Source organism: Dama dama, chromosome 7 (assembly GCF_033118175.1).
Source record: "Dama dama isolate Ldn47 chromosome 7, ASM3311817v1, whole genome shotgun sequence".
Classification (NCBI taxonomy): domain Eukaryota; kingdom Metazoa; phylum Chordata; class Mammalia; order Artiodactyla; family Cervidae; genus Dama; species Dama dama.
In genome coordinates, this window is record NC_083687.1 from 53,493,459 (window position 1) to 53,518,720 (window position 25,262).

General features: G+C 44.8%; 1 protein-coding gene across 2 annotated transcripts in view; it reads left to right on the forward strand.

Moving 5' to 3' along the window:
- Window positions 1-25,262, forward strand: part of EXOC2 (exocyst complex component 2) — a 118,132-nt gene that overhangs the window by 68,621 nt on the left and 24,249 nt on the right. Inside the window, exons 17-23 of one of the 2 annotated variants that reach the window (XM_061147751.1) lie at window positions 360-421; window positions 4,944-5,024; window positions 5,258-5,317; window positions 6,005-6,066; window positions 7,558-7,624; window positions 11,145-11,261; window positions 17,402-17,543. In XM_061147751.1, the coding sequence (XP_061003734.1) occupies window positions 360-421; window positions 4,944-5,024; window positions 5,258-5,317; window positions 6,005-6,066; window positions 7,558-7,624; window positions 11,145-11,261; window positions 17,402-17,543 (591 nt within the window). The remainder of the gene's footprint in view (window positions 1-359; window positions 422-4,943; window positions 5,025-5,257; window positions 5,318-6,004; window positions 6,067-7,557; window positions 7,625-11,144; window positions 11,262-17,401; window positions 17,544-25,262) is intronic. The other variant, XM_061147752.1, reaches the window with a different exon arrangement.

A 25,262-nucleotide genomic window follows, 5' to 3' on the forward strand; every position in this document is an offset into this window, starting at 1 on the left:
TTGAGTCTTCCAGAATTAGGTGTGTGTTAGTCATTCAGTCGTGTCCGATTCTTCGTGACCCCATGGGCTGTAGCCCACCAGGCTCCTCTGTCCATGGAATTTCCCAGGCACAAACACTAGAGTGGGTAGCCATTTCCATCTCCAGGGGATCCTTCCCAACTCAGGGATTGAACCCAGGACTCCTGCATTGGGAGGTGAATTCTTTACTGAGTCACCGAGGAAGCCTATCCCTGTTTTCACTAATTTTTTGCAAACTTATATGAAACAGTTAAAGACCATAGCCTTTATGGATTTTATGTCTCTGGAGCTCAGTGAGGCAACTGCAGTAAGACATGCTTGTGCACTTGTGTTCCCTGCAGACATAAAGAGACTGGCAGAGAAGGAAGACTGGGTTGTCGACAGCGAAGGCCTGACATCTCTAGTAAGTTTAAATTCCTCTAGATGATTAGTCGTTAGTGTCTGTTACATTCAGAATAGTTGATTTATTATGATAATAATGAGCGAGTGCACTATTGCAACCCTAAAAATTTTCTGGAAATGGAAAAACAAACTTCTCAAAGTTTTCCTTCTCATAGTCATTTTTGGTTAATACTAACCACATATGCTTAAAAATTAGTAAAAGCAGTGGATCACCTTTAGAGTGATCTTTCTTCATCCTGTAACTCCTGCTTTTTGTTTGTGTTAACATTTTTTAATGTAATTCTAAGCTTCCCAGCAACTTGAATTTTTCAGAACAGCAAGACAGAAAAAACAAAATGTTGTTGCTAGACCCTAAGACAAAACAGAGGACAATAAGAATTTCTCCAGATACATACAGAGGTCAGGTGGGCAGTTAAAACTGTAGTCTTCCACCTTAGAGCTGCCATCTTTTCAGATGGGACTTTGAGGTTTTTCAGAGTCCCCTTGAAAAGAAGACCAGGGTTCGTGAGCAGTGTGTTTTCACAGCTGTCTCATGGATCCACAGCAGCCCTGTAGGTGGGTTTTAGGCAAGGTTAAGCATGCAGTGGCTTAAACAAGGGGGCATGTCCTTCTTCTCTCGCACTGAAGATGTGGGACTGGTGTGGCGGCTGCAGTATGCAATGCAGGCAGGGTCCAGGGCTCCTCTGACCTCTGCTCTGTGATCCTTAGTGTGGCTTATTTCTCAAGATACCTCATGGTCACAGGATGGCAACTGCAATTCCAGCCATAACATCAGGCCTTATTCCTGTCCACAGGGAAGTCCAGCATTTTCCCAGGAGCCATAACTGACAGCTATTTACATCTAATTGGCCAGAATTTATCCACATGCCTACCACTATCTGTAACAGATGCTGGGGGAAAAATGTAGTTTTTCGGCCGAGCACATTGCTTGTCCAATAACTTGTCTTACCTTAGTAGACAGGGACACTAGAATAAAATGGTCTGCCTTGTCCACACTTAGAGGGTAGTAGGGCTCAGATTGGTGAGGAGCAGCCATCCCCTATAATGTTTCTTCATGTCCTTGAATTTTTTTGTGTGCTTGTCCACAGTCTTTCTCTGACAGTTGGGGAATTTTTGACAAGTTGAAATTCTTTCCTTCTTTTCAAGATTTCGCTTTTAAGTTAATACAAAGATATGCAAGTGTGTGTGTGTGGAATACCAAAAATACTTCTGAATTTTTGTAAATTAAATCATGCTGAAATTAGGAAATTTATTTTTAATAACTCTGTTACAATTATATTTTAAAGGATTTTTTAAAATTTTGTTTTAATTTATTTGGTTTATTTTTCACTATTATTTGTGTTTAAATACAAACTCTCTTATAACTAAGAGATTCTATTAGAAGGAGGAGGTATGGAACCAACCTGTACCGTTCAAACTGCAGCCACTTGGCACATAGCTTCAGACTCCACAACTCGAAAGAAAAACGTCTCAAGTGTTTATGTTGCCTACATGTTGAAATAATACTTTGATATATTGCATGTTATAAATTAAAATTTGTTTTTCTTTCACTTTCCATATTGTGGTTCCTGGAAAGTAAAATATTTCACCCACAGCGTGTGTCTGGCTGGCACTGTGCTTGTGTCGGGCACGGTGAGGAGGAGGCACAGCCCAGCTTCGGCATCTGACCTGGCTCTCCTCAGCTGTCTCAGTGCTGTGCATCTTCCGAAGCTACGTAACGTCTCTGCCTCTAGCTAAAGAAGCAGCAGAATGTTTGTTCACTGTATTGTTGGTTAGAATTAAACAAGATGCTATAGAAATAAGCTGTAACCCACAAAGCTTTATACATATACAGAGGATTTTAATTTATTAACCTATATTTGTAACACTAGGACCACTATAATCAAAGGACCCTACATTTACATGAAGCCTTACCATTATCAAAGTTCTTCCTATACTCCTGTCCTCCCTAATTATCACAGCGAGCCTGGCAGACCACAGACACGTCACTGGACCAGCCCCACTGAGTACCTGCCCTGAATGACACACGCCAGGGCAGAGCAGATAGTGCAGGCCTGACCCTGGGTCTTGGTTCCAGCTTCAGATCATGTTGTACAAAGAAAAAGATGTATGTTCATCTTGAGAAAACACAGCATCTGCCTTCAGGGATTTATGTTCATTAAAAAAAAAAGGCCTAATAGAAATCAAACAAGTTAGTCATAAAATACCATTGGCTTCAGGTCCCTCTGCAGGTCAGTGTCCCTCGTGCACACGTGAGTGTGTGTGGTGGCTGCACATCTGGGTCCACAGTGTGTGAGATATGGCCACGTCTGAGGTTTGTAGAAGATGAATGCCCTGGAAGGTCCTCTGAGATGGTTACTGTAGAGACTTGTTTCTAGTCAAGTTAAACCGTAATGTGGTCAGAGACTGTAACCGTAGAATAGCTAATTTCATGTCTCGTGACACACAAGCCAGAGATCTAAACCTTTTACGGTGATTTGGTGCCAGCCAGTATGTCTCATGACCGTTGTTGAAGAAGCGTGCTCACCCCGTCAGCCTGCGGAAGCTGAGCGGCTGTCAGCCCAGGGCACAGACTTCCCGGGATGGAAGATGAATCCCGGCTTGGAGCCACAGGCAGGGTCCAGTCATGAGTGTTGACCTGTAGCACATCTGGAGTTCACAGGTTTGAATGGAGAGTCACTTTCTTATCTTAGCATTTTGTAGTACTGATCCCCTTTGTTTGACATGAGGCTGTTTTGCTTTCCCTGTGAGTCCTTATCGAGTTAAGGAAGTGCTCGCAAGCTCTGCCCCTGGCCTGTGCCCGAAACACTCGCTGGAGAGCATCCTGTTTTCTACAAGTGCTGACGATGTTTTCTGCCTGCTTTCAGTTTGGATAATTCTGAGAATTTTCTTCTTTCAGAGTAACTGGAATGATAATGTGACAACTTACAATGCGCTAACTTCGGTGATTCACTGACAAAATGCAGAGATGGTGCCTTTTCTTTCTTTTCAGAAAAAAAGAAGTAGCAGCCATGTGGACGCACTTGTTCCCGTGCCTTCGGGCCCCGGGGCTCTCTGCTCACTTTCTGACCCTAACCCTGACCCTAGTGCAGGAGAGCAAAGTGACCACACAGGAAAGCAGCATTGAACTGCCTGCCATTGAAATTTGGGGTTGAACTCCCAGTGTTACTATGGTAACGTCTTAGATTTTCCTGCCTTCTGGGGCAGGTAGGTGGGTTCATCAACTCTAAGAGGCTTTTCACTCTTTAAATACTTTGTGTAGGTGGCCTTTCATTCTGTATCCACCCCCAACCTTCTTTTTTCACTTGGACTCTGGCGCGTTCTCTCTGGTGCCCTCTGGCGGCTCCAGAGTACAGTATTAAAATGACATCCAGTTGAGGTAGCTCAGTCAGTAAAAAATCTGCCTGCAATGCAGGAGACATGGGTTCGATTCCTGGATCGGGAAGATCCCCTGGAGAAGGAAATGGCACCCCCCTCCAGTATTCTTGCCTGGAGAATCCCATGGACAGAGGAACCTTGCGGGCTACAATCCATGGGGTCGCAAGAGTTGGACATGACTGAGTGACTTTCACTGCTACTACTACTAGCTTTTCTTATGCCTGGATTCCTTCTTGTGAGAAAGTATAAACTTGTGTTTCTTTGGTTTGTATACGATGTCTCCTTTTTCTGTTCAGTTCCCCCCAAGTTAATAACGGAAGCATGTATGGAGGAGAGTTCTGCCTGCAGGTTCTGCACGGGGCTGTCCCCACAGGCTCTGCTACCTCCTGCCCGGCCCCTCCGACTCTGTCCATGGCGGCCGCCCGTGTCCTTGAGGTCTCGCTGTCCCAGGGGCTTCTCCCGCTGAGACAGACCCCTCCGTTTGTTTTCCTCTGAGGGCCCAGTCCTTCTCTCCATTGCATTTACTCTGCTTTGCAATCCACTATTTTATTTCTGTGCCTTTTTTTGTAAAAAGTGACAGTTTTGATTCCACTCCAGAATGTACAAATAACAAGAATGTGTGCTGCTGTCCTCTGAAGTGGACGCACACAGAGGGAACCCCAGAGGAGCAGCTGGGGCTTGTTTAGACTCATAGGCCATTTGTTGGAGATATTTTCAAGTTTCATTTTCTGACTTGATGGACACAGAAGGTGACTGTAGAGACAGTCACCGGAACTGCCACCCCGTTCTGAATGACAGGTGCCAGCCCTCATCCTGTCATGGTTGCCAACACACCTGTGTCGATGGGTACAGAGACGAGTGAGGCCCGGAGCTCACGCTTCTCCCAGAATGTGTCACAGCTGTGCCTCATCCTGGCCTCTGCCCTCTCCAAAAGAGTAGAATGTTGAAGTGTTCTCGTTTTACCTGACTTGTGTTCTAGTTGAGTTAGACATGCTCTCCACTGCTGGGAGTGACTGTCTGTTGACACCCAGTGCAGACTGCTGGCCCCGGGGCAGGGGCACCACATGTGGCCCCGTCCTTTCTGCTCGCCTGGGCAGTCGGGTGTCGGGGCCGCGTGCCCAGGCCTGTTTGCTCTGTCTCCGCAGCCCTGCCAGTTCGAGCGCTGCGTGCTGCTCTCCCTGCAGTCACTGCGTGGTGTCCTGGAGTCCAAGCCTGGAGAGCCCAGCGTGAGTGTCGGGGAGCAGCCCCGGGCGGGGGGCCCAGCACACGGGTTTGGGTCACTGCGGCACCGGGACTGCCGCCCCGTCACTCAGGCCGAGGCCGTGTCTCTGTCCGCATCCCTCTCAGCATCGGGTTCCCCACCCTGGATGCCCTTGTTCACATGTTCCCTGTTCACATCACGCTCCATGAACAAAAAGTTTTCTTAGCTAAGTACAAAAAGTCTCATTCCTCCTTACAGGTCTTCCAGCACCCTAAAACCCAGGAGGAGGTTTGCCAACTGAGCATCAATATCATGCAGGTACTTTGTAGAAGCAGTGGAGACCTGAGACAGTGCTGACCGCTGGTCTCCCTGCTGTTTACTTGGTGTAGAGCAGATGCCGACAATCATGTGTGCCCTTTTTCATTTTGTGTGAGTGCATAATAGTTTATGGTAGGTAAGATCAAGGTAAGAATAGTTGCAGCTTGCTTAGCAGTGCCTCCCCCAGTAATTCATTTTTATTATGCTGCCCGTTCTGTGTACACACGTTGTGCGTGTGTGTGTATTTATCTGCTGGAGCACAGATTAAATGACATGACTGATTCACATTTTGTCTAGAGCCCCAAGTTCTTTGGGACCAGTGCCTTATGGGCACATATACACAGTCGAACACGTGAGTGAGTGAGAGGAAGGCAATAAAATACATATATAAAATATATTCAAGAACTTAATAGTGGGATCAAAACACAGGTGCTGTAAGTTTTTTTTAATCACTTAGCGTTATACATGGAGACATGTACTCCCAGTGCTTGTGTTCTTACATGTGCACGTGTAGATGTGCTCTGTATATGGGTTACACAGTTTATCCCTAACAAGGTATATATACATATATACCACTTGCAGGGTACACGCTGTATTTCTGGTTATTTATGGAAAATTATCTTTGCTGTCCAAACAGATGAGCATCTGAGGGTTCCTAATCACTGAAATGCCCCATCTTTGACCTAGGTTTTTATACACTGTCTGGAGCAGCTGAGCACCAAACCGGATGCCGATGTGGACACTGCACAGTAAGTTGGGCTGAGAGCAGCCCTGCTGGAGCGTCTGCGCAGACTGAAAATAGGGCCTCCTGCTCTGTGTTTGGGCTTGTATCCTGAGACTTAGAGTAAGAGAGCGAGTGTTCATTTGAATTATATGTTTCTGTATTTGGCCTGTATTCTTTCCACAGTTTCTTCATCTTCTGAACTTGTCTCAGCTTTACTAGAGGCACTTTGAGCAAACTGAATACACGATTAGCTTTCTCACTACCCAGAGGAGCAGGGTCTGTAATAAGAGTGAAAATGCACGACTCCTCATCGTTGGCAGCCATGCCGCTCTGTGTTGGGCGTTGTCGCAGCTGCTGTTAGAGGCCCGCAGTGTGGGTGGGGCGATGTCCCGGCCGGCTTAGTTACCTGAGCCCAGGGCACACCTGAGTCCTGACGTTTCCAGGTCCGAGAGAGAGTTCTGTCATCGTACTGCTCTCTGGGGTTGTTGAAACCTTGTCTTTCTGAATATTTGGCACATGGGACTTACTGTACCTGAGGTTTCTGCTTGCACACAAATAATACTGAAATAAATGCCTCTTAATTAAAGCTGTAACATAACTGATAGCTGGAGATTTTCCCATATTTGTCTGTTTTTTGCCTCTCACTGTATAAGACATTTATTCCTCTGAGGCCTAATAAATATTCAGTTCTGGTTTGTCTTTGATTTTATATGTTCAGCACATTCATTTACTAGGAATTTATATTGTTAGCAGTTTCCTGATATTTTTGATTAAATAAGTCTTGTTTTGTTACCATTTCTGTTCCACACATCATTGAATTCTAGCAGTGAAGGTATTTCTAAACTTTTTCTGCTCTATTCATTCACAGATGTTTTCCTATCAGTTTTTAATGTTTTAATTATCATTATTTTTAATGTTTTTTTCAGATTGCTATCCTTTTATTGCTTTTTCTGTTTTAAAATATTATTTGGTATCTTTTTCATCTTCCATATAAACTCTAAAATCAGTTGGCTAAATTTAAAGAAAGAGGTCCTGCCGAGGTGTCACTTGTCACCTGCCGTGTCTGTAAATTGACTGGTGGCTCTTTGGTGTCTCTTCCCCTACAGTTCTGTGTGTCTGGTCACTTGTGGGTTAGTAACTAATTTCCTAACTCAGCTCTCCTGTTAGTCATTTACTGTGAACATGGGCTTGAACAAGTTCCCTGTAGATTGTGATGGGCAAAAACATTTCAATTATGAGAGTCTATACCTAGAAATTAAATTATTGGGAAGATCCCAGAAACACATTTTATATGGCCCATGTAACAGATAGTTCACAGGTTCTACTTTGAGCTATTAGGTGTTAAATATTAAAAAGCAGAAAATTATATGATTTTTAACCCAAAGATTTTAAAGTCAAATTTACATAGGTTTTATGGAATTTTTTACTGAGGTATAATTGACATATAACATTATATTAATGTTTTTAATTTTAGTGCTTTAACTATAACTGTTCTCTTACTTACTTCTCTATTCAGTCTCTCCGTTGATGTTTCTTCTCCTGATCTGTTTGGAAGTATCCATGAAGACTTCAGTTTGACTTCTGTAAGTAAGATCGTAAAGAGATGATAAATAGAAAGTAAAACATGTCATTTGAAAACTACGTAATGACTGTTTCATAACTCAGCCTAAAATTTCTTTGTTACCGCATTATTGCCATAACACACTACTCTTACTCTGGTGCTTTATTTTTGGAAAGTTTTGGTAAAGATATAGTTCTGTGTGTATTCCACACTTACTAGCTGACAGTTACAGCATGAGTGTTTCCGTGTGCTCTCTGCATCATGTCATGCTCTAGTGCTTGAAAGGCGGGAAGGAGGCAAAGGACAAGCACCCTTTCTCTGTTTTCCTCTTTAATCAGAGAAGCTCTGCTTTTCTTTTCTTTTTTTGGCGGGGGGGGGGTGGTAAGTTCCCTATTAGCATTTTATTTAAACTCAAAATTCCATGGCAAAACCAAATCACCTTTCCTATAAACTCACATGTATTTTAAACACATGCATGTGTTTAGGAATGACTCACACACGCTTTTTTCTGTATGTTAATTTAGCTGTTAAAATTCAAACTCCAGTTATCTTGAAAATTAGTAGTAACCTTCTCCAGTTTATTAGCTTGAAGGATGGGTGTGTATGTTTCTCTCAAGAAAGGAAATGTGACCTAAATTTCCTGCCATATATCATTTCTACAGTTATTATAAGTACCAACCTTGTAGCTCAGTTGGTGAAGAATTGGCCTGTGGTGCAGGAGACCCAGGTTCGATCCCTGGGTTGGGAAGATCCCCTGGAGAAGGAAATGGCAACCCACTCCTGTATCCTTGTCTGGAAAATCTCATGGACAGAGGAGCCTGGTGGGCTGCAGTCCACGGGGTCGCAAAGAGTTGGCCACGACTGAGTGAATAGCATACACACACACATATCATTTCTACAGTTGTTATAAGTGTCAATTCCGAAATAAGGATTTGTTTTATTAGGAAAAGTATAATCAAAGTAATTTTTTTAAAAACTCTGTTGTAGATTTAATTACTGTGTGACTAGGCAGATAATAGTACTTGTTCACAGAGAGAATTCAGAAAGAAAATTGGTTCTACAGAAAGATTAAAACATCAGTTTGGGACCAGATGTGTTGAATGAGAGGTGTTCAGATGGGATGTCTAGTGGGCAGTTGGCCCCCAGGAGAGAAGTCCAGGTACAGATTTGTAAATCAGCAGTGTGAGGCCTGGGATGGGATGAGGATACGAGGGACAGTCCTAGTGGATAGAGAGGAGACCACGTATATAGAAATCATATTGGGGTTCAGGATCCAAGGGGAGGCCTGAAGAGAGAGCCTGGGAGCTCCAGAGAAGGAAGCATCAGAGAGGAAGAAATCCAGACGGAAAAGCAGACTGTTGGAGTGCCCGCGGGTCAGACTGAAGCCAGGGCTTGTGGGGGCGAGTGGACGGCTGTGGGGCACTGCCTGCGTTGGGTCAAGGGTGAGTGGAGGCCGTCTGGTGAGTTCAGACCGTGCTTCCCCCGTGAACACGAACAGAAGGCTAAGCACATGCCGAGGCAGCGTCCTTCTCAGTGGAAGGGAGGGCTGCCCCTTTCCCGGTCTTTGGGACAGGCCCTGTTTGCACACGACAGTCTTCCCAGTGCAGAGGCGGCTGCCGCATGCTCAGCATCTTCCTTCTTGGACTGACAACACCCACTGGGCCCAGTTCTCCTCAGAGCCTGGACCCCACCTCGAAACACGCCTTAGCCTCCGTCTGCCTGCTCTCAGCCAGGACCCTCAGTGGGTCACACTGTCTCCTGTCCCCCTCTCCTGAGATTGTTCCAGATTTGGTGCCAAGCTCAGTCCCTGTGCGTTTCTCCACTGGATGATACTGCATTAGATTTGACCCCGGGGATTCAGGTCCTTGCAGGGTCTTGTCCTGGTTCCCAGCAGAGGGCAGCATGGGACGAAAGGGGGCTTGTCGCTGCTTCTCTTCTGGCTGCTGTTCACTGACCGAAGGGCTTCAGGCACCACGGAGGGTGGCCTGATGCCTGCATCACAGAGACGCTGTGGAGGGCCAGGATGGTGCCTGAGACCGTGGAGTCCTCAGTCTGCAGATCCTGCCACAGATGGGCCACAGAACAGGGCAGAAGAGACAGGGCAGGCTGGAGCAGGCCACTGGCAGGCGGGGCAAGGGGAGGGTGCTTGGCAGCCGGCTCCCCAGGGAAGGCGATTAAGGATGGACTGTGGGCCTGAGAGACCAGCTGAGATCAGATTGGCTGCCGAGGAGTCACGTGACTGCACGTCAAGTGCCTTACAAGGGCCACATGATGGCACGGGGCGCGGGCAGGGGTCCGGCCTCCCCCAGCCTTGCCTGTCACCCCCAGTCTCACAGTGGCCATCTCACAAGGTTTAAACGTGGAACGTGGAGGAGGGTAGATGATAGCTCATTTTCTTTGTTTTAACCTCCACTTCTCATCCATAGAGTCATTCAGGCCGTTTCATTACTTTTAAACCACCATAATAATTCTGGGCCTTTTAATTATATTTTTTGACGACCACAAAAGACAACAAGTAGACTACACTCTGCCAGAACTTAAATAATGAAACTTTAAATAGAGACCTAGCAGTTTGCACGCTGTGAAGGCCCTGAATGGGACTCTTGGGCAGTGCGGGCCCAGCCAGGGCGGCCCCGTGGTCTGCGCACCTGCCCTTCCCTCCCGACCTCAGTCACTGCTGAGTGCACCACAGCGAGCCCAGTACAGGTGGGAGTGTCTCCTGGGGAGGATCTCTGCCCTGAGTTCAGTCAGGATCTAAACCGAGGCCTCGGATTAGTCACACTTGTTCTAGAGAAACCCTCACCCTGAGGAGGTGGGACAGAGCCGTTCCTAGAACTTTCCTTACAAGCCAGTTCTTCTGAACTCTACGAAGAGGATTGATTCGTCACCCTGGGGGTCTGGTCACTTTGATGCGAAATTACCGTGAGCAGCCAGAAGCCTGGGGGTGTAGCGTGGCCCTCTCTGGGGCTGACTGGGCAGGTGCCCAGCCTCTGTCCCCTCGCTTCCCCCAAGGAGGAGACTCTCCATGAGGAGGGCTGCAATGGCCTCGTGGGTGAGGGAGCCCGTCTGTAGGTGCCGTTACAGTTTTCTTCCAAGTTATGAAAAATTTAGAAGTTATTTTCCAAAAGTTTCAATGTTTTTTGGTAGTTATTTTTAAATCCATTTTTATAGCTATTTTGGGTGCAAAACATGTAAAAGAAACAGCAAAGTAGAACCCCTTTCCTAAGAATAGCACCTGACTCCATCTCACTGGTTTCCTGTGCTCCATCCGCCTGCTTTCCATACAGCTGTTAGATTTCCAAAGGAATTTGAGTTAAACATGATTTGACTCTTCAGTGTATTAGGTCATAGTGATTAGTTAGTAGAATTACAGATTTGTATTATGTTTCTCTGTTACTGGAAAGAAGGAACCAAGATAAACAAAGTGCTGAATATGGATATGAAATACTAAGAGATTGTAATTAGCAAGTGATAAATGTTATCTGTTAAATTTTCAATCTGTTACTGTAAATGTAATTTTTAAAAATTTGTTTTGGTTTTAGGAACAGCGACTTTTGATAGTCCTAAGTAATTGCTGCTACCTAGAACGTCACACCTTCCTAAACATAGCAGACCATTTTGAAAAACACAACTTCCAGGGAATAGAAAAAATAACACAGGTAATGACTTGTGAAGGGACGGGGGTCCTGTCACCCGCTTATTTTCAGCTGTTTTCTCCATGCCGCCCCACCCCGCTCGCTCCGCCCTCTGCTCCTCTCACCCTCACCTCCCGGCCCTTTCTCACAGCTCACCTGGAGTTAATGCTCTTCTCTTTCTCTGGAGCAAAGTCCTTGCAGGACTAGAGCTGGCATATTTCTCACCCAAGCTTCCCAAAACTGAGGGAAGGAAAGGAGAGAAAGGTTTCCAGAGGCATCTCAGATGCGTCTCCTTTCAGGTTAGAGCTGTCACTAGCCAACAGCAAACCCTGAACCTCACAATCACCTCTCCTTCCTCTCTCCTGCTTCGGGGACCACAGCGGAGCTTCTGCGTGCCTGCTGAAGCATTTGCACAGGTGCAGTGCACACGTACACACGTGTGCACACACACATGCACACAGGCACAGCTCTAGGTTGCTTTGTCTTTCCTGAAAAGCACACCACCTCCCCTCTCCAGTGCTGCATGTGGAGAACTGGACAAAAATGAGTCCTGCATAAATAAATCATTGGAGTGTTGTTTTTTTTAAATGATGTTGCACTTTAGTGTTTATATTTTTCAAGTAATCAGAAAAGAAAAAGATGCAGTGATCTTGTTATTATTAAAGGTTGCTTGGTTCCTGGGCAGAGGTTTATCAGATTTCTAAGTAAAGCAAGCTGGAGCCACTTTTTTTAATGTCAGTACAGTTTTCTTAGTGCACAGAATAAGATAGTGATCTTGTTAATCTTACAATCAAAGAGTGCTCTTGATGGATTGCATACTTTTTACAAATGATGGTTCCAGTTCATGAACTTGATTGGGATTTTTTTTTTAAAGATAGAAAATGTCAGAGTGGGTGGCTGTGTCTTCTTTTCCTGCCTTTTCATAAAGATTAATCATCCTGATGAGAAATGTTGTGACTTAAGACTTCAGGGCCAAATGTCGAGTTTATTTCCAGACATTTTTGGTTGAGAATTACAAGGTGTTCTCTTGTAGTAAAAAGTTAGTATTTGTAGAAAGTGGGCATTTTGTTTTTATGCAATAATAATAATGACACTAACATTATCATTGGAGAAGTCATTTATCATTTTAAAAATATATGAAATGATTAGGAATTGCATATAAAAGCAGGGAGAGATTTCAGTTCAGTCCCTCAGTCATGTCCGACTCTTTGCAACCCCATGGACTGCAGCACGCCAGGCCTCCCTGTCCATCACCAACTCCTGGAGTTTACTCAGACTCATGTCCATTGAGTTGGTGGTGATGCCATCCAACCATCTCATCCTCTGTCGTCCCCTTCTCCTTCCACCTTCAGTCTTTGCCAGCATCAGGGTCTTTTCAAACGAATCAGCTCTTCGCATCAGGTAGCCAAAGTATTGGAGTTTCAGCGTCAACATCAGGCCTTCCAATGCATGTTCAGGACTGATCTCCTTTAGGATTGACTGTTTGGATCTCCTTGCAGTTCAAGGGACTCTCAAGAGTTTTCTCCAACACCACAGTTCAAAAGCATCAATTCTTCAGCACTCAGCTTTCTTTATAGTCCAACTCTCAGATCCATACATGACTACTGGAAAAACCATAACCTTGACTGGATGGACCTTTGTTGGCAAAGTAATGTCTCTGCCTTTTAATAGCCTGTCTAGTTTGGTCATAACTTTCCTTCCAAGGAGTAAGCATCTTTTAATTTCATGGCTGCAGGTACCATCTGCAGTGATTTTGGAGCCCCCCAAAATAAAGTCAGCCACTGTTTCCCCATCGATTTGCCATGAAGTGATGGGACCAGATCCCATGATCTTTGTTTTCTGAATGTTGAGCTTAAAGCCAACTTTTTCACTCTCCTCTTTGACTTTCTTCAAGAGGCTCTTTAGTTCTTCTTCGCTTTCTGCCATAAGGGTGGTGTCATCTGCATATCTGAGGTTATTGATATTTCTCCCAGCAATCTTGATTCCAGCTTATGCTTCATCCAACCCAGCGTTTCTCATGATGTACTCTGCATATAAGTTAAATAAGCAGGGTGACAATATGCAGCATTGACGTACTCCTTTTCCTATTTGGAACCAGTCTGTTGTTCCATGTCCAGTTCTAACTGTTGCTTCCTGACCTGTATACAGATTTCTCAAGAGGCAGGTCAGGTGGTCTGGTATTTCCATCTCTTTCAGAATTTTCCACAGTTTATTGTGATCCACACAGTCAGAGGCTTTGGCATAGTCAATAAAGCAGAAATCGATGCTTTTCTGGAACTCTCTTGCTTTTTTGATGATCCAGCAGATGCTGGCAATTTGATCTCTGGTTCCTCTGCCTTTTCTAAAACCAGTTTGAACATCTGGAAGTTCATGGTTCATGTATTGTTGAAGCCTGGCTTGGAGAATTTTGAGCATTTTTTATAAGTTTTAAGTGGGGATTTTCTGTAGATTGCATCTGTGTCAGTAAGAAGCAGAAGGAAATTGACATGCAGGTGGGCTCTTGTGTCCTTGCCAGTCTTTGTCCAGGCTCTTGTGTTCTGAAACCAAGGTGATTTGAGGATCTGGGCGGTGCTATCTGTGGCACTCAGAATTTGGAATTGAATATTTTGAAAGCATTCAACTGAGCATTAAAGGAATAGACAGTAAACTAGATTTATAGTCTTTGTGCTGTTTCTGTTTTTTATGAGTGGATTTATTAATTTCATGATGACAGTGAAGTAAAACATGTTTCTTGCATTAAGGTAAAAAAGCTGCCAGCTGCCCTTGTTTTTCATGGTTCCCTTCTCAGGTAACATAACTCCGGAGGCCCAGATCCGAGAGCAGTCCGGGGCATTCAGATACCCTGAACACTGGTCACCCATGCTCTGCTCTGCGGTCAGAGGGAAGGCCCCTCAGAGCTGCTGCTGGGCGTCCTCTCCCCCCGGACCCCGCCTCTCGCAGGTCTCCCCTGAGCCGTGCTCGGGGACTTGGCCAAAGTTTCTCCAGACACAGTTCCTTCTGCATTCTGTTTCATGAAGAGCTTCACTGGCCTTTTTAGTTCCCTTAATCTTACTCTTCATCTGTAAGAATGGAATTAATTTTTACATAAATAATCATGCTTGTTAGGAGTTCATTAAAATTTAATGATCATTTATCCTTTGGGGCTTCCCTGGTGGCTCAGGCAGTAAAGAATCTGCCTTCAGTGCAGGGGACACAGGCTGGATCCCTGGTTGGGAAGATCCTCTGGAGAAGGCAATGGCAATCCACTCCAGTGTTCTTGCCTGAAGAATCCCGTGGACAGAAGAGCCTGGTGAGCCACAGTCCATGGGCTTGCGGAGTCGGACACGACTGAGCCACTAACTCAATTTTTCCCTTTTCATCCTTTAAAACTGGAATGATTTTTTTTACACAGTTTTGTTTGATGAAAATAGCTCTCTGAAGTAATTAAGGAAATTAATTTCTTTCTGTTTTTCATGCAGAAAGATGCTCAGAGAGAGGGAAGTTAACAAAGCAGGCCTCTCAGGCTGAGTCCAGAGTGCCAGCTCTTCTGGCATCATGCCTGTGCTAATATAAAGGACAAAATTGTTTCTATGAGGAGACACCAGAGGAATAGGATCAGACGCTGGTTGCTTAAATGTATATCATTTTGAACTTCATAAAACAGCATTAAATAATAAACACGAAACTTGTCAGCATTTCCAAACCGTCTTTCGCTGCGAGACACTCCTTTGGCATGAGCCCCGTTGGAGGCCTCCGTTGGGCTGTGCTGTGGAGCCCCGCGTGCCCGTGCGTGTCCACGTGCGGTGCCAGCGCCTCCCAGTCTCAAGTGTTGATGTTTTTTATCGTGCATTTTTTTTCCCTTATTGTAAAAGTAAGACCTCTGGACTTCCCTGGTGGTCCAGTGGTTAAGAACCCACCTGCCAGTGCAGGGACACAGGTTCAATCCCTGGTCTGGAACATTCCACGTGCCTCAGGGCAGCTAAGCCCATGTACCACGACTGCTGAAGCCGGAACGCTCTGGAGCCCATGTTGTGCAGTACGGGGAGCCGCGGCGAGAAGCCCGCGCAGCGTAACTGGAGACGGCCCGCCCAACAGGGAACGTCAGCACTGCCAAAAATAAATGATTTTTTTTTTTAATTAAGACCTAATCATTTTTTAAAAGGAGAAATACTGACAAATCTAAAAAAGTTTTTTTTTAATCACCTGTAATTCACGAAAGATAAACACTCTTATTTTAGAATATATAGTAATTAGTATCTTACATAGACTTGTGTCTATATGTCATTAAAATATGAAACAATATTCTGAATTCAGTTTATAATGAATATATCTTTTTCTATTGGCTATTCTGTTGTGAGCACTTTCCCATTTTTATAAATGTGAGTTTTATGGCTTTATAGTATTTGTTACTGTTGGATGTGCCATTGTAAAATTCTTGTTTTCACTTTTTCCTGCTGGGAACCTTCAGGTGACTTTGTGGCTGTCACTGAGAGGGGATGCTGGCCACATCACCCTCCTCCCTTCCTCACAGTAAATTCCTGGAAGTGAACTGCTGCTGCAGAGGCTCCCTCCTGGCAGACTCTGCCTGCCAGGTTGCTGTTCAGAAGCAGCGCCCTTACATTTGGCTGTCACTGCTGATTAGTTCACATTTGATAGGAAACATCCCCTTGTGGTGTTTTCTTTTGCATGTCTTTCCTTGCTTGGCAGGTTAACACTTTCTCAGATGCTCATTGGCGAGAACAGTCTCTTTAAAGGGTCTCAGAGGCTGTAGGCCAGTCTCTGAGCCCTTTGAGAAGGGAAAACCAGAGCTGTATGGTTAATAAACTTTGGCTTATAATTTTACTGCAGTAGCTGTAATTACATAAATCCACAGAATGATCCTTACATATATAAAAAGCTGTTATACTCTGTGCCAGTCTTTTTAAAAGAATGATCTATATAATTTACAGTTTGGATAGTTGCATATTTTTGATCTACCCAAGAATGTTATAATAGCCATTAAAGTCTGGCGTTAAAGTACTATTTTTTTTAAAGTCGAATGCCTAGAGAGAGATGGATGGGATGGGGCCCCCAGCCCCAACCTCTCCTATCTCCTGAGACACTCACAGGCCAGGGAGGGAAGACTCCCTTTTTCATACATGTATATTTATTTTTATTTATGTGTTGCTTATTTGGCCGAGCCACGTCTTAGTTGTGGCATGTGGAGTCTTTTAGTTGTGTGGCATTCAGTTCTTGAGTGAGGTTTTCTGTGACACCTGTAAATCTCTTTCCAATATTTCAGCATGGAGGTGGAGAAAGGACAGGTTTTTTTTTTTTTTAAGTCCAGGGAAGCTCGTTTACAGCAAGCAGTTTTAAAGATTTTTGAGTCACTTGAACCATAGGCAATGTGTTTTACATATTTGATTATTTTTAGCTTAATTGTATATAATTTTTTTGCTGTTTTTATTTATTCTAGTTAAAATTTTGTTGTTTTTTTTAATACAACTACAAAATAGTGGCTCTGTTCCTCGTCTTAGAACCTTGTACAGTCCTTCCTTGAGCCTGTCTTACCCAGCAGTTTGCGCGCGCGCGCGCGCACACACACACACACACACACACACACACACACACACACACACACACACACACACACACACACACACACACACACCCTGCTGCCCACCATTCCCTGTAGTGGTTCTGAGTATAGTTTGATGAGTTTATTTCTATAGCGCTGGCTCAGTTAAAAGTGCTCTTTCTGCCATCTTTGAAATGAAAATAACAGGGCTTTTTTTCTGTAATTTTTTTTTTTCTCAGAAGTTCTAATTTTTACAAAGTATTCTTACCAAAAAATTTTTTCAATAGTAAATTAGAAAATTTAAGTTGGAGACATTAAAATAAAACAATGATTTTATGTTTCTGTAACTGTTTTGAGTGAGCTTCAGAGCCCTGTGTAGACAGTGGGGAAGCAGGGCACCTGCCGTGCTAGAGTGCTCTTTATTAGCAGCGGTGAAGTAAAAGTCACGCCTTTTTGTGGGAAAGCCAGTAAGTAATGTTCAAATCTGCTCAGCGTTTACTTACACTGTTCTGTCCTGTCGTTTCTTCACCCGCAAGTAGACGCCCGTGTGTGCTCCCGCTTGTGCGTGCTCCCGCTTGTGCGCTTGAGCGAGCACGGTCTCACTGGTCTGCTCCCGCTGTGCTCACAGGTGAGCATGGCCTCACTCAAAGATCTGGACCAGAGGCTGTTTGAAAGCTACATTGAGCTGAAGGCAGACCCCATCGTGGGCTCCTTGGAACCTGGCATTTACGCTGGCTACTTCGACTGGAGGGACTGCCTGCCCCCGACAGGTGGGTGGTTTCAGATTACTGGTCTCCAGGTCCATGCATCCTGAGACATGAATATGGATTTGCTTTTCTTGATACATGCTTAAGATGCTTTTCTTTTTGTTCCCATTCTTTTCATATTTAACTAAGAGATTGGCTTGATTTTTAAATCTTTATTAGCTTAAACGCACTTTTTGATAGTTTGGAGATTAGGAGACTTTTAATTATTAGTGCTTAAAATGGCTTAGAGATAACCGTAAATTCCAGAGGATAATTAATTACACCTCAGAGTGTGTGATCATCTCAGTAACGCACACTTGCTTCCTGGGGTGCTTCTTACCTGCATAGAAGCAGTAGACTGAGTGCAGTTTTATGCAATGACCTTACGACCTTCATCAAAAAATTTACTTAAGACATTTGGTCGCTTCTATGGAAGACCCAGTTATGGTTGTCAGAGAGGTGAAACATCCAAGGAGAAGGTATGGGAGTAAGATCATCATCATTTAGCAGAGAAAACTCAACTGTGGAAAGATGGCAGACAATTCCAATATTATCGTGTGACGTCAAATAAATGTCACTTAGATCACTTGGTATTGTATGTTTTAGAAATAACTTGCTCATTGAAAGAAATACATTTTTGATTGATCAGATACTTCTTTCTTTGTATGAAGTACCATGGAATACATAAAGCCAGGCCACCTACTAACATGTTGGTGTTGCCTGGTGTGAACATGGTTCTGTTCTTATTAGATACCAGGTCTTTGGGGCGCGTGTGCCTGCACCCGTGATCTGCTGGAAAGTTGTGTTACCTTTATTCGTTCAACAATTTGTTGTGATATCCTGTCATTTTTTGTTGTGTGATGCTTTTATTAGATGGTGATAGCATCATTTACTCTTTAAATATGTTTTTTTTTATTGTTACTGTTCATATTGTTGTTCAGTCACTAAGTCATGTCAGACTCTTTGCAACTCCATGGACTGTAGCACGCCAGGTTTCCTGTACCTCACTGTCTTCTAGAGTTTGCTCAGACTCATGTCCATTGAGTTGGTGATGCCATCCAACCATCTCATCCTCTGTCGCCATCTTCTCTTCTTGCCCTCAGTCTTTCCTAGCATCAGGGTCTTTTCCAGTGAGTCGGCTCTTTGCATCAGGTGGCCAGAGTATGGAAGCTTCAGCTTCAATGTCAGTCCTTCCAATGAATATTCAGGGTTGATTTCCTTTAGGACTGACTGGTTTGATCTCCTTGCCATCCAAGGGACTCTCAAGAGTCTTCTCCAGCACCACAATTTGAAAGCATCAAGTTGTTCATATTAAGGGTAATGATACAATGATGCCAGAAGGATAAGCTGAGAGTCAGAATCATTAAGTTGGTAATGTTTATGTTATTGTAGGTATTTAATTCTTGAAGTCTCCATCCATCATTATAGACGTTTGAGCCTCCTGCCTAAAGCTGATCATAGTTGATCTTTCTCCCGTAAGGCCATTCATTGCCTTCCTAAATGCTCCTTCCTATATTACCTTCCTAAAGCTCCCAAATGTTGAAATTCCCAAAGTCACCTAGCCTAAGAGTTTTGAAAAAGACTGCAGATCAAAAGTTCCAGTGGCTGTTCAGATGACCTTGAGACCAGTGATCCACCCTGGGAATTAGGTTCGTTCAGGTATACATTCTTTTCTGTGTCCAGACTGGATGACAGCTCACATCCCAAATACATCCTTTTACAGTATGTCAGATCCTGTCAGAAACTTGCTTAAAATTTTTGTAGTGTCTTACAGTAAAATCTGCAACGTGGTCAGTACTGACCCTACACTCTACCCCATGGCCTCGCCAGCTGCCCACAGCACACAGGGAAGACTTCCCACATCCTCCCTTCAGGGTCCTCCCTTTGCCATATGGTCATGAGTCCTTTGTCCTCAGGCATCTGCTCAAGTGTCAAGACTCCAGCCGTCTACTCTGCATATGTGATATGGCCACTGGAGGGTAGGCGTGGTGTTTTAGATGGAACCTATGGGAATTACATGTGTTTTATGTGCAAGATAATTATCTACGAGGGAGTATCCTGTCCATTAGTTCCCAGCACTGCCCTTTACGTTGGTGGAGCGTCTTACAGCCCAGTCCATGAGCTCAGGGGTAGTGATCAGTTATCCAGGGCCATTGATGACATGCACCTTCTGTGTAAGCTGAGTTCCTGACTTCGCATGAGCAAACCTAACTCCCTGGGTGGATCACTGGTCTCAAGGCGGTCTGCAAACAGCCTCTGGAGCTTTCGATCTGCAGTCTTTTTCAAAACTCTTGGGCTAGGTGACTTTGGGAATTTCAACATTTGGGAGCTTTAGGAAGGTAATATAGTGGCATATGCCACAGTTCATGTTACATCCCAGTAGCGATTGCGGCAGGGAAATGGGTGAAATTAGATTAGGAGAGATATCAAGATCCTTACCAGTTCAGGTGACATGTGCCACCATGAAGGTTTATTGGGAGTTTGCACATTCACAAACAAATGATTTGGGCCCTGCTGTACCGAACGCTTGTACCAACAGGTAACCAATCCCTGGTTCACAAATGAAGGACTTGTTGCGCAGCAGGCCCTGCACACCTGTGCACATGCACACTCATGCGCACTCCAAGTGCTTTAACTCCTTGCGGTTTCAGTCATTTGTGTGCCTGTAATGCATGTGCCTCATGTATACTTAGCTCTTAATACTTACTCAGTTCAGTTCAGTCGCCCAGTCGTGTCCGACACTTTGCGACCCCATGAACCACAGCACGCCAGGCTTCCCTGTCCTTCACCAACTCCTGGAGTTTACTCAGACTCATGTCCATCAAGTCGGTGATGTCATCCAACCATCTCATCCTCTGTCGTCCCCTTCTTCTCCTGCCCTCAATCTTTCCCAGCATCAGGGTCTTTTCAAATGAGTCAGCTCTCCGCATCAGGTGGCCAAAGTACCGGAGTTTCAGCTTCAGCATCAGTCCTTCCAATGAATACCCAGGACTGATCTCCTCTAGGATGGACTGGTTGGATCTCCTTGCAGTCCAAGGGACTCTCAAGAGTCTTCTCCAACACCACAGATCAAAAGCATCAATTCTTCAGCACTCGGCTTTCTTTATAGTCCAACTCTCAGATCCATACATGACCACTGGAAAAACCATAGCCTTGACTAGATGGACCTTTGTTGGCAAAGTAATGTCTCTGCTTTTTAATATGCTGTGTAGGTTGGTCATAACTTTCCTTCCAAAGAGTAAGCGTCTTTTAATTTCATGGCTGCAGACACCATCTGCAGTGATTTTGGAGCCCAGAAATACAAAGTCAGCCACGGTTTCCACTGTTTCCCCATCGATTTGCCATGAAGTGATGGGACTGGATGCCATGATGTTTGTTTTCTGAATGTTGAGCTTTAAGCCAACTTATTACAATTTCCTAAATTTCAGCTGTCTTAAGACAAATCCTCATTCCCTCCGGAGGGTGGGGAAGAGGTGGCCAGGACATCAGGCTCAGAACCCCTTGAGCTCCTGTCACTCTGACTACTCACAGCCCGACAGGTTCCACTTTACAGTCTGGCATGAAATAGCTGTCTGGGCGGTGCCTCAGAGATTCCGCCTGAGGCCCCTGTGTCCTCTCGTGTCTTTCTCACGTCTCCAGCCATCCTGGGGTCCACGCACGTGCTGGCCTTGGTGGTCTGTGGGATGCTCCCAGGCTGGTCCCACCCCTGGGAGAGATGCCCCTTCGCTCATGGGCACGGCTCCTGCTCATCCTGCTCCTGGTTCCTCCCACGCCGCCTCCAGGCGGCCAGGGCCTCTCCTGGTTCCCAGGCCCCACCTGTCCACCAAGCTCCAGTCGTGCAGTGGGAATTCATAGTTCTCAAGTCTCAGCAAACGTGTGTCATGCCTTAGTTTATCTTTCGAGTATTTGCTCTGTGCTTCGGCAGTGATTTTTCTCTGTTGTTTTTTGATAGGAAAGTAAATCGTGTGATGTTCTAGTTTCCATTAATCTTGTTCACTTTTTAACAAATAGTACACAGTGAATGTTGGCATTTGTTTAATTGAGGTGAGCATTTTAGCGCTTGTGCCCTGTGGAAGCTATGTGCAATCCCTCAGTCATAAGTAATTGCATTTGATTTAAACATGAGTGTCAGGGATACCTGATGTGAGCGCGTTTCTGCATGGCATCTCTGTGCACAACATAACCTGCTATTCAGGGACAGTTGAGGTGCATCTTGCTCAGTCCTTGTGAGGACTCAGGAGGGCAAGGGGGTGGGGTGGGCATCACCAGGCTCTTTGGGTCTTCCCTGCTGCCAGGCGTGGCCTGACTCAGTGTCCAGGTCTGGGGTCCTTCTCTGCCCCTCGCGTCTTCCCAGCCCACAGTGTGAGTGATGATGGATGCAGAGTGACGTCATGGTTACCCGGGGAGCTTTTTGTGCAAATTGAGGTGCTGCTGGCTGTGTGGCATGGAGGCCCGTGGTGCTTTCTTTCAGGTTAGCATCCTCTCCTCGGCATGTGCACACACCACTGCCCCGTCCGCCATTCACGCGCCATTCCTCTGGTGCCAAAACCTCTTAGAAATTGTCGATGTCGGTTTCACTTTTCTAAGCTGTATCTAGTTCTGTTCTCAGTGTGGTTTTGACTGGATCCCCAGCTGAACCTCAGTCTCTTATAGTCATAGAGCAACTTTTCGTTTCTTTAAAGTTGACTGAAGTTTTGAGACCTAGCTGAGCAGCCATAGTAGTTTGACTTTAGTCCTCCAAAAGAATTTCAGTTACCTTAGTATTATCTTTAGAATTTTCATCTCCAATTTCATTTTTCATTTCAGAGCTGAATTTTGCAAATCATATAGCTACCTGTGTATTGCTGTAGTTAGAAATAAATTTTAAAAAAATATAGTTTCTGACACTGTAGTAATTTTTTTAAAAAATCCGGTTGATCACCTCTTTAATTTTATGTATATATATATCAGGAAAGATTATTCTGGTTAGTTCTGAGTCACTTAACTGATTGTGTCATTTTTCTGTTATCCTCAGTTATTAAGGGCTCTGAGTATTTGCATTTGATAAGTTTTAGCTCAGTTAAAAATAATCTCATTTACAAGTACACTTGAAAGTTTAAATCTTAAAAACGTACTAAACAAAAAAAGTAATCTTTCTTTAAATTTTCACTTAAATATTTGTTTTCTATCTAGAACATGTATGTTTACACATACTCGTAAAGGTAAAAGATTAATTTAAAATCAACCATTTTTTAATAAGTACTTGACTGATTTTTGCCTCAAAATGCTTTCCTGTTAACTGTAGTCGTTGGAAGTATCGGGGGAGGGAAGACATCTGTGTGGTGGGTGCTGTGAGTGTGGGGGGCCGGGTGCATGGGGAGGGCAGCCGGCTCGTGTGGGATGCAGTGTGATTCCCTCAGTCACTGTGGATCCGGCGTGCGAAGGCTGAGACCAGTCTGCAGTCGCGCTCTTCATCCTGGCTGATCGCCTGTTCCTGCCTGTAAATGCATTTCCACTGCCATGTGAAGAGTATCTTGATTGCCTGTTGTATGTCTCTTTTTTTCCTCAACACTTTTCTTATACTCTTTTGTGATTTAACCAGACCCTTGTATTCCAGTGAGCTAATTGCACTTACCTCAAGTGAAGAACACTGGGGTGGTGGGCAGGCTGTCTGCCATTTGTCTCATCAAATCAGCACCGCCATGGAAGCACCCATCTCACTCCTTGTCAAACTGTGCACACCCCTAGGGAGAATGCTTTCCTGGAGCGTGTGGGGAGGTTTACCAAGTGTGAGGACAGCTCCTTGGATCCTCCTAAGAGAGGAGTGGTCGTGTCCCACGTCGGAGGGACTCTCATCCATTGCTGCCTCAGCCTGCACGAAGGAAAGGCAGGAAACACCATTAGAATCTCTGGGCCCCGGGAACTGGTGAAGGACAGTCCTCTCTCCCAATCTCACACCAATCGCAGGAAAAGACACAGGCGCCAGCAGGCGGGGAAGCGGGGGCTGCGGGAAAGCGGGGGCTGCAGGGTCCGAGCAAGCCCAGCTCTCACCAGCTCCTCCTGCAAGTAGCTGCTCTGCCCTCTCGCCGCCTCCCACAGGCCGGGCGGGGAGAGGAGATGGGCACAGAGCCCGTGCGCTGCCATCCCCCCAGAGGTGGACGAAGGCTCTCCTCCCTCCCGCAGGGAAGCCCCACTCGGAACCCAGCAGTGCCGGGAGACACCATTCTCCTTAAACCCAGTCTACAGCCAGGGCTGGCTCCAGGTGTGCAGGCAAAAGATAAGAGCTGAGTTGAGCAAATAAAAAGTTTGTTTTGTCCCATTAATAAAGATGAGGAGTTATTTCAGCATCCAAATATTAGTTCTGTTTTTTATAAAATACCCGAGCCGGCCATTCAAGGGTCAGTTCACAGCATGTGTGGAACTAGACAGGGACTCAACAGTGGCTTCCCCCGCCACTCCCACCACCTCTCCCTCCCCTCCGGCCCCTCCCCACTGTCTCCAGCCCTCCCTCCTCCGTCTCCATCTCTGTGCCGTGGCCCTCCTGGGTGCCAGTGTGGAGAAAGCCGTCCCCAGTACATTTCCTCCACCAGGTGGTTGATTAGTGAGAAACACCTTGGCATAAATTACTCGGGCCGGAGATGACAGGGAAAACACACCAAGTAAAATACCAATTTGAAGTTTGGTTTTTACCCTAGTAGGTATTTTCAACAGAATATCAGATTGAATTATCCTTTAATTCAGTTAATGTTGAAGAAGAGAATTTTGGGTGATTAAATAAGAAAACTGTTACCAAAAACACCATGTGAACTATTCATTTAGAAGTAATTAGATTATTACAAAATAGGTGTAACCCAAAGGTCTCTGAGTGTCATTTCACCTTTCCAGATTTATTCTGAAGACCGAGCCTTGCAGAATTCTGAGGGCGCCTTTATGAGCATCACATTCCTGGTGCTATTTGTTAGACCCTGTGCACATCTGTTCTTGTCTCTTAACGTGGAACCCAAGTGGTAATGCCTGGTGACCTGCTGTTCTCTTGATCATCCTCCACAGGTTTCCTGTGCCCTACTCACAGACCAGTCTGCCACCTTACTGATTCTGCTTTTAACTGAAAGAGATCCCAGTCAAGTGAATTCCACCTTTGAAGAGACATCCAACTCAGTGGTCTTTCCTGGTGCTGAACTCAGAGTAGTTTTATCAATTTCTTGACCTGTTTTTCCTAATTTCATTTCAAAAATACTGTCAGGAAGATTTTAATAAATTTATATTTCATCTATTTATAGGAGAAAGGCAGTTTTACATTTTTCAAAGGAGGATGACCCTAGTCAGTCCTCTTTTTTTAAATCGCACTTTCATTATTTAACTTTACTTTTTTCCCAGCCATTTTTCCTTTTTTATAAGCAGTTTACTGCATCACTGTCAGTGCTGTAAAACTGTACAGTGCTTTGGACATTTGGTTGCAGAGTGTCTGCCAAGCATTTTCAGTAAAGCTAAGTGTTGGCTCTGATGGTATTCAATATGAAATGTATTAACCTTAAGATGACCTATGGCCTACATACTTTCATCATTGCATGTATTATCTGTTGAAGTATTTATTTTATTGTGTCTTAAACTGATAGCTGTTTGGCACCAGGGTGAATTAATGTGCTGTTGTGCAAAAGGTCATTGTTTGAACTTATTTTGGACATTCCTAGAGGTTGATCACAGCAGAACAGGGAAGCGCGGAGCTGACTTCGTGGCGGCTTCAGCAGCCCTGAGCTCACGGCC